Genomic DNA, 12,800 nt, shown 5'->3' with positions numbered 1-12,800 from the left:
TGCTCCTGTCATGACAGGAACAGCTGTGCTGCCTGCTTGAACCTGCTGATGCGAGTCCAAGGGAAAGACTTTCGATGCTACTGTGTCTATCAGCATGCCCAGGTACTTTATCATCTGCTTGGGGGTGAGATCTGACTTCTCGATATTCACCATGATCCCAAGGTCGGGGCAAAACTCGAGGAGTCAATCCCTGTCCTGCAGCAGCTCGCCACGACGAGCCAGTCAACGAGATACCTCAATAGACGAATCCCGTGCAAGTGGGCCCAAGCTGCCACGAGAGAAGACTCTCATGAATACCTGGGGAGTGGTCGAGAGCCCGAAGCAGTGCCCTGAATTGGAAGACCGTCTCCCCAAGGATAAAGCGGAGGTACTTGCGAGAGGACAGATGAATAGGTATTTGGAAATACGCATCCTTCAAGTCCACCATAAGCATGAAGTCGTTCTCCCTGATGGAGGCAAGCACGGATCGTGCTGTTTCTATCGTGAACCGAGTCTGGCGAACGAATCAGTTCAGGAGAGAGAGGCGTATGACTGGTCTCCATCCCCCTGTGGCTTTCTCTATGAGGAAGACACGGGTGTAAAAGCCTGGAGACTGGTCCGACACAACTTCCACAGCACCCTTGCTCAGCATGGCTTGCACTTCTTGCTATAGTGCGGAGTTCTTCAGAGTTCCTTGGATGTATGTGCGGAGACCGACCGGAGTGTAGGTGAGGGGAGGCCAAGACTCGAAGGTTAGAAGGCATCCCTCCCGAAGGACATCCACTATCCAGGTCTCGGCTCCATGTCGCTGCCATGTTGCCCAATGGCTCGACAGGCACCCCCCCACCTTCGGCAGCATTTGGGGGGGAATGCCGCCCCTAGTGTTTCCCCTTCTTCCCCTTGCCCCCTTTTCCGGACTGGAAAGCGGGCTGAAAGGGGCGGGAAGACCCACCCTTTCTAGAGGAAGAAGAAGGCTGGGTGTTTCCATGGGATCCCTTCGAAGGCTGGGACTTCTTAGGGGCCGAGGAAGAGCTAGCCTGACCCAAGAGCCTGGCCACAGTGGAACACAAAGACCCGGAGGTCTTGGCCACTGCCTGGTGGACAAGCCGGTCACTGTCACCGGCCTGGTGCTTGTCCACCACAGTGTCCACCAACTCTCTAGGGAAGAGAGAGGCGGAACCCAGCAGCAGTCCGTTCCGCAGGGTCATTGCCGACTCGGACCCCATGGATCTGGAGAAGTGAGAAAGAACGGCGTCCCTTCTCTTCAAGACGAGGTTAGCCCACAGGTTTGCTGTCTGGTGGGCAAGGTAGGAGATGGCCCTACCTCCAGACTGGCACAGTTTCCTGAAGGCGGAGTCCTCCCCGGGTACAATAGCGCCCGAGGAAGAAGCCACCTTGGATACTGTGAAGGACCACAGATCCAGCCAGGAGACTGCCTGGAAGGCTGCCATGGCGGTGGCTTCAGGGGTTGCGGCTTCTTGCTGAGAGAGGGAGATGCTCTCTGCAGTAAGTTGCTGCAACGAGAGACCTGGATCTAGACGAACAAGGTCCGGGTCAACCTGCTTAGGCGGCAATGACCTCTCTGACGGTGCGTAGAAATTATTCTGCGAGGCAGAGGAGGGGGAAGAAGCTTGTCCAATCGGACAGAATTGTCCTGTCCAGACACAAGACTACAGTATTCACCTGATCGAGTACCCCCTCGGCAAGCATGGACCACGGCAGCCCCATCGAAGCCTTGGGTTCCTTCCTTGGTGCCCAGTAGGATTTGAGGCATGACAGACGATCCACAGACGAGGCCGTGGTCCCTTCCCCGAGGTCATGTGCTGACGAATCAGCGCAATTACCTCAGCAAACGTACTCTGTATCTCGGGGGTGTCCGCATCCTGGGGAAGAGGACCCTCGAGTCCTTCCAGAGTGCAGTCCTCCCGATCTACTCTCCCTGCAGGAAAGAGAACCTCGGCAAACCCCCGTGATCCTTCCTGCATCACGCGGGCATAAGACCTGGTCAAACCGAGGACCGAGCCAGGCACGTACACCCCCAAGGTAGAACTCTGGGGAGACAACTTGCCAAAGTTCTTCCTGTCCGACTCACGCCCCCTGGAAGGAGCCCAGGAGGCAGAGGGGACAGGCAAGGAGGAACAGGCGCTCCAATTGGCCTTGCTGGCAGAACCAACAGGGGCAGTGGGCCGGAAGCAGTCACCAACCCACAGTGGCGACAGCAGCCCGGGTCGAGGAGAGTGCTTTCGCCTGGGCAAAGCAGTCTCCCGAGAGGAGCGGAGCGGCTCGCTCATCTCCCCCGAGCCAGGCTGGCCGCATGGACATGGCCGGGGACTGAGAGGATTCGAGCGCGCAAACTTGCACTGTCCTCTTGGCGCGCCCCAGTCTTCTTTGAGGCCGAAACCTCTCAAGAAGACTGAGCAGGGGACCTCTTCTCTACTTCTCCAGGTGTCCGGACCCGAGGGACTGGTGCACCTTCCCAGGAACCTGGCTTGGTACTAGAAGAAGTACCAGCAGGAAGAGTCGAGGCACCTGCATGCCCAGACTCTTTCTCTCACCCCACACCCGAGTCTGTACGGAGAGAGGTTTCTCCCGTACCAGACTGGGGTACTCGGGTTTCCTTAGAAACCCGGGTACTCAGAGCGACTTGCCCACCGCCTTCCCAGTGGAAGGAGGCAGTCCCAGGGAGAGGCAGGCTTCTTCTTCCTTGGCTGGGGAGCCTCGGAAGAAGAGGAAGAAGAGGCAGCAGACGACAATGACAAAGACAATGGAGATGAAGATGAAGACGACGACACCTTCCTTGATCTCTTCTTCAACTTCTTCTTCGCCATCTTCCTCAGGATCAAAGTCAAGTCCCCAAACCACGAAGGAGCAGGAGAAGGCACAGGAACAACCAGGGGGGCCACGGAAGCAGGCGTAACCAGGGGGGCCATGGAAGCAGGAGCAACCGGGGGGTTACAGAAGCAGGCGCAATCCAGGTAGCAGAGATGGTGTTCAGGCCAGCAGCTGCTGGGGCAGATACAGCAGCGCAGGAGCCAGGAGGGTCCAGGGACGAAGCCAGGGTCAGAGGCACGGGTGGCACATGGGGAGCCAGGCCGGGCCGAATGTCAGGGAAGCGAGGAGCCGAAACCATGGTCAACAACAAGCGTGGGTCAGCAGCAACAGGAGCAGGCATAGTCATGTAAGGCACCAACGACGTCACCATGTGCCAGGGGCCAGGCAGGGACAATGGGGCCAGGAACCCAGGAGGCGGCAGCATGGAGTGGAATGTGGTAGGCGCAGCCGAAACCTGGGTGTCTAGGTGCGAGGCCACCGTCACAGGCAGCTTGCCAAAAGAAGACACGGTGACAGTTGTGGTGGTGGAAGCGGTGGCTGTGTGGGTCGTCACTGGAGCGACAAAGAAGTGAGACACCAGGCCCTCCAGTGACGGCATGCCAGGCAGATGTCAGATCGGGTACCTGGCCAACAGAAGACGCTTCCACCCCCAAACCTGAGGATAAAGTCGGGTAAAAAAGGGAAGCCTCTACTTGCTCCAGGGGAAGAAATTCACCCCCAGAGCGAGCCCCAGAGAGGATGTCCTGCGCAACCGCTCCCCCACAGCCTTCCACACCCGATGAAACGAATGAGGAAGGGGAGGGCGAGTCCTCACCCAAGGGAGAGGCAGCAAGAAGAGGAAGCTTGCTGGGAGGGAGAAACGACCCTGACGGATCAGCCACCACAGGAGTCGTCGGGGGCGTGTTACCCTCGGACGATTCCTTGGCGGGTTTCCTATGGTAGTGTCTCCTCCCCTCAAACTTCCTCCACTGCTCGGGAGACCAGGAACAACAATCGCTACAAGGCGAAGAGTGCAAACACATACGTCCCCTGCAAGTGGGCAGAGGGCGTGTGGGTCCGTGTCAACGCTAGATCTAAAGGTATGACATTTCTTGCCTCCTACCCCAGGGCACACACACTGGGGATAGGAGGGCTTAAAGGGCTTATCACCATTCATTCTAAGAACACATAAGGAAATTTCCCACCAGGAAAAAGCTCAACAGTTGGGCAGACAGCGAGATAAACAACGTCCACAGTCTACGACGGCCAAAAGCAAGTTGGATTGTTTACATCTGGGCAGGCGGTACGCCCGCCTTCTGGACAGTAGTTAACTGCCTAACCACCTTGTTCGAAAGTTCAACGGCCGTTTCCAGCCTACGCTGGAAGTAATTCCTAATGTAAAGGACCGACAGTTTGTATATCGTGTCAGAACAAATAGAGTTTAGGCCAAAGGCCAAGCACTGGGACCTATGTTTGCAAGACAAAGTGCACTTAGAAGTCACATTTTGACTTTCCACTATTGGAGGAACGTAAGGAAATTGCTCCGGGCTGTCTCAACCAGTACATGAAGGGCAGGGACTATGCAAGGTGTCCTTAGACTTCTTGCAAGGCGCTGGAGAAGAATGCGAAGCACCACTAGCACGTCTTTTCAGTGGACCTGACTCGTCTACAAAGCACCACTGCTACTTAGGAGAAGAATCCTCAGAACTAGAGGAAAGACAATGAACATTCAAGGAAACACCTTTCCAGTGGCGTTTGGCTGCAACCTGGGATTTTAGCAACACGTTCAAATGAGGGAACGACTACCTGAGGGCAGACCCTGCTGACCTCCCTTAGGCTACCAGTTTGACTCCTCCGAGGTTTAGGGGAGTATGTCACTGACCTTTGCCTAGGAGAATCAGTGGGCTGGCAGCCACCTCCTCCACCAACACTTCACTTGCACTGGGCGCCACTGTGCGCTCTGCCAACACAGCACTAACACTGGGCGCTACAGGGCGCTCTGACTCACTTTTGTTATCCATAAGCACTTTAACAGATGGGGCTAACTGTCTGACAGATTCGATAATCAACTCGAACCTTTTATCGATCTTTAATTCAAGGCTGGTCACGGGGTTGGGTTCAGAAGCGAGAGAGCCAGGTAAAGGAGAGGGCTGCACAGAGGGGTTGGGAATGGGATTAATAGAAATCACATGAACGTCAACATCAACATTATCAGAATTCACAGAACTACAAGAATCCTGGTTAGCTAAAGATTTGCTGGTGTGCCTAGCAGTAGCTTTCCTATTTTTATCCCTAGCAATTTTATTCAAATGTGACTTTAGAGTCTTCCATTTTTCAAGTCCCAGTCAACACATTTGCTACATCTTAATTCCTCTGAACACACCTGTCCCCTACTGTGCAGATCGTATGAGAGTCATAAGGTTCCTTGGTTAAGCAGGTACTGCTGCAATACCTGAAGCTAGAAGAATTTGAGTCTGACATTACATAAAACCAAGTCAGTTAAAGCCAAAATCAGGATAGTCAATTCAATTAAAGTCACAATTAAAGTTCCTAACTCTGTCTAAATGTGCCGTAACGGCTACCAAGACCGAATACTTCACCAAATGATGAAATACAACAGGAAAAGACAAATTCCAAAAATCCATAAGCTGCTGCTAACAACTGGTCTACAGCCATCAGCTGGCAGAAACAAACTGAAGCCCATTTACTAGTTTTCCTCTCTTTCCCCAAAAGTGGGCGAGGCAGCCACCTAACCAAAACAAAATAGCGCAAGCCGCGAAATTCAAAATTTTAGCTGCCAAGCGAGTGAAACTAATAGCAATGTAATTACCGTACTTATTAAGTTACTCATATAAAATGTCAGATTTTAAACAGTCTAACTTCCACATCAAACCTGGTAATCTGTACAGCTCGTTATTTTAACTTATCCCAATATGCCATCTTTTGTACTTCTGATCTTACTAGGGGACACCATTCACAGCATGCTAGTTCATTTTCTTTTAGCTGTACTAAAGAGAAGTCAGAAAAATCTTCCCTGTATCAGTAATCATCACAATCACTCAATTCACTCACAATCACACAGTCAATCCCCTTGGCCCTAATTGCTTTCTACTTTATGCTTTTCATCTGTTCCCTTCAGTACCTTCTTACTCAAAATTTTCCAACCTCTAAATTTATCTTGCTCCTATTTTCACCTTTTATAGGTGACCTCTAAGAAACTAGAAATGTGACTCAAGGTCTTATTAAATTAATTTAAGGCGATGAAGTAATACTGTTTATCCATACAAAATTATGGCAAAATAACAATTATATATTTTTCTAACAATGGATATCAACCTACCTTGTTTACTCTTATTTCATGGTATCAATGAAGCCAATGGAGACAATTACAGCAAGTTTGAGGAGTTAGTGAGTACAGTATACAATACTGTTATAGCAAGTAACAGCAAATGGTACTTTGTAAAGAAACAATGTGACTACTGCATATTCATTGTGATACCTAATTCAAGCTATGAATCAGTTACTCCTATATTTCTTATTTGTCCAAGGGCACTTTTCTAATCTTAAAATCTGAAGTATATTAAAAATGATGCCAGTAAAAACGTAAAGTATATTAAAAAGGATACCAGTATTTAAAAGTCAACACAATACTGTTGTTTCTTGGTGTTAGTTTAAATCTGAAATAAGTAATGCTTCAGTTTCAATTTTTTCCCCTTGGTGCATGCACCAACCAGGTGGAATAACTGCACCATGCAAAATTTAGACATCAGACGTAAGAAGCAATAGGTCACACTGAGGCCCAGAGTACGTAAGTTCCTAAGTAAACGATGGTACTTATTAACCTAATTTATATCAGACTTTGTATATGCTTCTTGCTTGAGGGGTTTCCATGAGGCCTTCAACAGCCTATAGTAATTTGCTTTCCTAACATAACTGATGTCAGGCAATTACTAATAGTCTACACCAGTGTTTCTCAACGTGGGCCATATGGCCCCCTTGGGGGCCATGAGATTTTTTCAGGGGCCACAAGGCAAAATTTGAAAAATGGGGGGCCATGGGGGGCCACAGAAAATTTAGGACCCACAAAATATATAAATGTGTAATATTTTGAAATAAATCATTAATATGCTTGAGTTTAGTTTGAACATCATTCAATTCAATATACCAGGTAATTTTTGCAGACAGTGAAATATTCAATAATCTCTTCACTCTCTCTCTCTCTCTAGCTGGCAGAGTGGTAAAAGGCTGAACTATGACCCTTGACAAAAACCATTAACTCTCTCTCTCTCTCCCTCTCTCTAGCAGGCAGAGTGGTAAAAGACTGAACTATCAAAGATTATGCTGACTGGTAAACTTCCGAACGACAACCATTAAGATGTTTATAAACAATTTTAACAGCAACGGTATATGGGTTATAATATAACCGTTATATTGTTTCTTCTTCAATAATAGATCCGTCTTTCAGTTTAACATAGACTTGCGAGGAAGAGACTTGATTTAAGTTCTACCAAAGAGGTTTGTGAAAGATAACTTTATATCCACATACGTATGTACATACAAACATACATTTATACTTACATACAGTGAACAAACATACATTTATACTTACATACACAGTCTCTTTCATGTACACTCAGTACACACACACACATACTTGTCATGAATTTTATTTATCTATTCACTTTATTTGTTATTGAGGGAGGGGTAAGAGTATCTTTTATGGCTAATAACTTTTGCTTTTTTATTTGCTTGTTTGAATATGTGGAGGGCAATGATTTCCCAGACAATAATAGCGGTACTGAGTTTTAATGAGTTTTGTTTGTTTTTATTTTAGATAAGCATGACCAGTCCAGCTAAGAAAAATGCAGACAGTATTCTGTCGAATATCTTGCTTTTGGATTCATTGAATCTCCACAAAATACTACAATGCCTATGTGCCTGCTGTGTATGACCTCACTCTCAAATGAAAGTATGCGTCCCAGCAAACTGAAAAAGCATCTGGAGACTGCACATAAAGACAAGAAAGACAAGCCGCTAGATTTCTTCAAGAAATTACGTGATGAGTTCCAAGGAAGGATGACAGTGAATCATATGTTTACCCAAAAAGTGGCAAAAGTAGACAGAGGGATGTTGGCTTCTTACAAGATAGCAAATTTGATTGCAAAAGCAGGTATTTGATTCATGCCTGAAATTAGTGTTTTGAGTACATGGTACTACTCAAACTAGAACCATTAACATACCTTCCCTAGGCGTATTAAGGTGATGGACGGAAGGCGGGTGTGTGTGTGGGGGGGGGGTAAGAACTCAGAGTTGGCATGGAGGGGCCACAACAACTTGCACTGGATTGAAGGGGGCCACCACCAGAAAAAGGTTGAGAAACAGTGGTCTACACAATAGGAACTACAAAATAAAAAGATGATTAAAATATCGCTCAATTAGACTCCATACACTGTGAAGTACATACAAAAGACTCTCTCACATAGGCTCCATGACTGTGAAATACATACTAAGGCTATATCTATCAATTTAAACCAAAATTACATCATTTTGAGCATTAGGGGCATTTGTGCACAACAGAAAGCAAGAAGTTTCAGTGTGGCCAGTGTCTTTGAAAAATAAAAAAAAGTTTGAACAACTGCACTTAGGCACTGCAAGTTGATTCATTTTGTCAATGTACATTCATGTGGAAGTTTTTTTTACAAAGAGCCTAACTAGAGTGCTGAAAGTTGCCACACTTTACTACCCATGCAATCAAAGTTATTCCTGGACAGGTCAAGAAAAATCCCCAGGCCAGGTAAGGATTTATCCCTGCAAATACCACTTCCATGCTTTTTTAGAAAAGGTTAAGGTTTACCTAACCCCAGCCAGGTAGGATGAAGTGCCCAAGTTGGTTACGTTAAGCTTAAGATGAGTTGCCATGGATTAAGCAAGTACCATTGTTACACTTTTTTGGCAAAGTTTAGGGGTGGAGTGTGAGGGAGGTCTTGGTAGGATACACTATGTCAGGATAGGTTCAAATGTTTCCCTTTAATTTCAAGTGCCTAATTTCTAGCTGCGTAACTTATTAGGTAGTTCATCTCTCCTTATGACTCATTTAAAATTAAACACACCTATACATTTTTACACCCAAGGTTTACCATACACAACATATATTACTATACCCATTAGTAACTGACCTGTTTGTCTGTCATTTTGAGCACCCTTTTATAAATCAATCTATTACTTTTTAATCTTAGGTGACTGGCTTCAAAACATCTCACACACTATCCATCTCTAAGTGATGGGGGCTCAACATTTTATGTGGTATACCCAAGGGTTAAGGTCATATTTAAGAGGTCAAAGATCATGTTGGACTTAACCTTAGCCTTAATTCCTGTGCTATGCTATGAGGTAGGCTTCATAATAGCTGATATTCCATTAATAAAGCTAATGTGAAGGGTCAAGTCAAAGTCAAGGGTTTACTTTAAGGTCGAAGGTCAAACAGGTCTAAGAACCTAACCTTGGCCATAAATTCTAAACTAGGCTATTTAGTATGAATACTTCACACACGGTCATACTAAGAGGTCAAGAGTTAAACTGGAATCTGCCACAGCCAGACATTGTTTCACAAACGGATACAGTTTTGCGCAAATTTCACGGTACCATTCTTGTTAGTCTTTCTGGTCATTAATAAACTAAAAAAAAAAAAAAAATGAGGAAAAAACATGGTTTTCCTGACTGGCCGCCCCATAATTATTAAACAGCTTTGTATGGGCAAGGTAGCCTAAGTAATGTTACCTAAAAAACTATGGGTTTGCCAAAGTAAAATAGGATGAAAATAAGTAGTATAAACTTAAAAACAATCAATGTTGGACCTTATACTACATACATTCCTGCAACTGTTATTTCCTATCCCTAAGCAGTTGTTTATCTTAGACCCCAGTGAGTTAATCCCCTCTGTATCAGCCAGACGTCATTAAATGACTGAGTTTCCCAAGGCTTTGGTCTAAATGGGATGTTTCTGTTAAATCGAAATGATATAATGATTACTTGGCTATTCTAACGAAGGCATAAAGTTGAAGAAACACAAGGAAGGGGCACCGCCACATGACATCCTCCCGAACAGGATAAAATTGGAGGGTTCCTGTCGGCGGTTCCTTTGTTGTTTGTTACCCCGAAAAGGCACTCACCGATCAATCCTCCCACAAGAAAGCAAAGGAACTGACATATCATCAGAATTCCTATTAAGATGCCCAGTTTCTTCCCGCTGAGGTTTTCGATGATGGCCCCAGCCATGGTGGTGGTGTTTCCTTCGCGTTAAAAAACGCCTACACGAAGCAGACAGTCGTCACACACGAGATCAATAACAGGGCAAAATTGCGTGGTACCACAAGTCAATCGAGGTTATGGTGGATACGCTTTCCTGAACAGTCTCGCCGGGCTGCCACGCCGCTGGCCTTTCGGAAAACATCTTTAAACATGCGTAAACAGTCACTTTTCCTTAGCGAGTCGCTCAAAGAATTAAATCATAGTTCTCGCAATGCATTTCTTTCAGTGTGAATTAGGGCAACGTTACTGATTCAGTCTTATACCGCAATACACAATATCCACGATTTTCTCCTACGTTTGGCAATGTCCCGCTGTTGATTCGATATGACATTTCTGGGAATTTCTTACCCCTGGATCAGAGAGCCAGGGCCTAGAGTCAAATTCCCTTGAAGGCGGCAATCAGAAATGTATAGTGTTTCCATCTATCATCCCTGTCTCGGGGTTAGCTTTATTTCCCACGAAGAGCTACTCGTGTTATTTTTACCGTTCGCGGAATTTTCCTGTACAGATGAACTATTATCTTCTAACTGGAACAGTTTTCATAAAAACGATCTGTCACAGTATGATGAAATTTTTTTATAAATAATCTGACACTAACTCAAATTTTTATATTCTGGTGTACAACTGACGCTTCTGGATTATACCATCATCATTATCCCAGTAAAATATATTTTCCCTTTAAAAATATAGCTGCAAAGTTAATACAAACATGTTCTTTCTTCCGGTTTATTGTCACCAAACCCTAGGTCGTAAATCGACTTCGCACTTACTTGTGACATGGTAATGTTTGCTTTGGAGTGAAAATGGTCTTATGTCAACACGGGATCTTGTTCTTTATATGTATTCAAGCTCATTTAAGACATTCGCTAAAATAAAAATAGTAATCCTTAAATCACTGTCATTGTGGGCAAGCTGACTGAGCTTGCCTGTATTATTATTATTGATGATAATGATGAGGTTTAAATAATGATTTTTATATATAGAAACTCAGCATGATATCTTTAAGAGAAAATGAGACAGACAGCAATTAACATATGTACACAAACGTACACACACATGCACACTTTATATATACAGTATATATACTGTATATAGATATGATATATATATATATATATATATATATATATATATATATATATATATATATATATATATATATATATATATATATATATGGATGTATGTATGTTCCACTCTAAAACGCAATGAGCAATTTCATCCAAACTTGGTATACATATGACTTACTATCTCGAAAAGAACACTGTGGGGTTAAGACATCACTGGCAGCAAAGGGCACCAAGGGGGTGGGGTGGAAGGGCTCTCCTGAAACGGAGCTGGTTATGCCCATAGACTTGGTAACTTTACGAATTTGTCAAACCTAATTTCTGTATAAATATGATTTACTATTTGGAAAAGAACTGCGTGGGGGTAAGACATCAAAGGCACCAAAGGGGGTGGGGTTGGCAAGGGGGTAACAGAGAGACAATGAGAGGGAAAGGAAGTGAGAGAGTAGAGGAGGTGTTAGGGAGAAGAAAGAGGGAAAGACAGGGGGGGTTGGAGAGAGGGAGAGAGTGAGAGAAAGAAAGGGGGAAAGGAAGTGTGTGTGAGAGAGAGAGAGAGAGAGAGAGAGAGAGAGAGAGAGAGAGAGAGAGAGTAGAAGGGGTGTTAGGGAGAAGAAAGAGACAGGGATGGTTGGAGAGAGGGAGAGGAAGTGAGAGAAAGGGTAGAGGGGTTGTTACGGAGAAGAAAGAGGGAAAAGAGAAAGAGAGAGTAGAGGGATTGTTAGGGAGGAGAAAGAGAGAAAAGTGAGAGAGAGTAGAGGGGGTGTTAGGGAGGAGAAAGAGGGAAAATGAGAGAGAGAGAGAGTTTATTGGTTCTCTCTCTCTCTCTCTGACTCTTTTCCCAGGCAGCGTTAGGCTGTCAGCTAGTATATATATATATATATATATATATATATATATATATATATATATATATATATATATATATATATATATATATATTCATGATGTTGCCTTGTAATACGTATATCCTCCTATAATTTTGACATATTTACTTTTTTTCATGTTATGTGTAATGATAATGATCGTTGAAGTGTCATATTTAGTTTGGCATCAGATCTCAAAAGAACTAATGATTACATAACTTGATAGCGTTATTTAGAATTGTTAATACAGTTTTAATAGTAACGTAGTTTAGAACGAATAATATCTTTCTTGGTAAAAGTGTAACAAATGCCGCTTCGTCCCATACGGGCTCAAGACGAGTGATTTCATGTTGTTACATGCGTTGTTCGAGTCACGTACGCTACTTTGTGAGAAAAAATACGTGTCTTGATCAATTACGCCATGTTTTGTAAGATTGCGTTCAAAACGTTTCGCTGGGATGACGTCATTTCCCTTCTAGAAGCTTCTCCATTGTATCTCACACCCAAAATGCTTTATTGACGTCACCTCCCTGCTTCTAGAACTTTTGTATCTCGCACCCAAAATGCTTTAATGACATCATGTAATTGTTTCACATGTTACTGGAATTCTAAAATTTGTTTCATTCTGATTTCTGAGACCAGTTGCTTCCCTCTCTCTCTCTCGTTCTTAGAAAGAGATTACTTTTAACGTAGTGTTTTGTGGTCATGTATTACTTTTGAGATCTGACTTTAGTCAAGTTATTTAGTTTGTAACGGCGCCTGGTAAAAAAAA

General features: G+C 44.7%; 1 protein-coding gene across 4 annotated transcripts in view; it reads right to left on the bottom strand.

The window, feature by feature from the left end:
* wls (Wnt ligand secretion mediator) overlaps nt 1–10,424 on the bottom strand; it is a 174,434-nt gene extending 164,010 nt beyond the window's left edge. For 2 of the 4 annotated variants that reach the window (XM_067118398.1, XM_067118399.1), the window contains exon 1: nt 9,960–10,351. In XM_067118398.1, the coding sequence (XP_066974499.1) occupies nt 9,960–10,065 (106 nt within the window). In that variant the 5' untranslated portion in view covers nt 10,066–10,351. Of the gene's footprint in view, nt 1–9,959 lie in introns of all 4 variants that reach the window. The other 2 variants (XM_067118400.1, XM_067118401.1) reach the window with 2 other exon arrangements.
* Nucleotides 10,425–12,800: the final 2,376 nt, after the last annotated feature.

Source organism: Macrobrachium rosenbergii, chromosome 16 (genome assembly GCF_040412425.1).
Source record: "Macrobrachium rosenbergii isolate ZJJX-2024 chromosome 16, ASM4041242v1, whole genome shotgun sequence".
Classification (NCBI taxonomy): domain Eukaryota; kingdom Metazoa; phylum Arthropoda; class Malacostraca; order Decapoda; family Palaemonidae; genus Macrobrachium; species Macrobrachium rosenbergii.
This window is presented reverse-complemented; position numbering and strand designations above follow the sequence as displayed.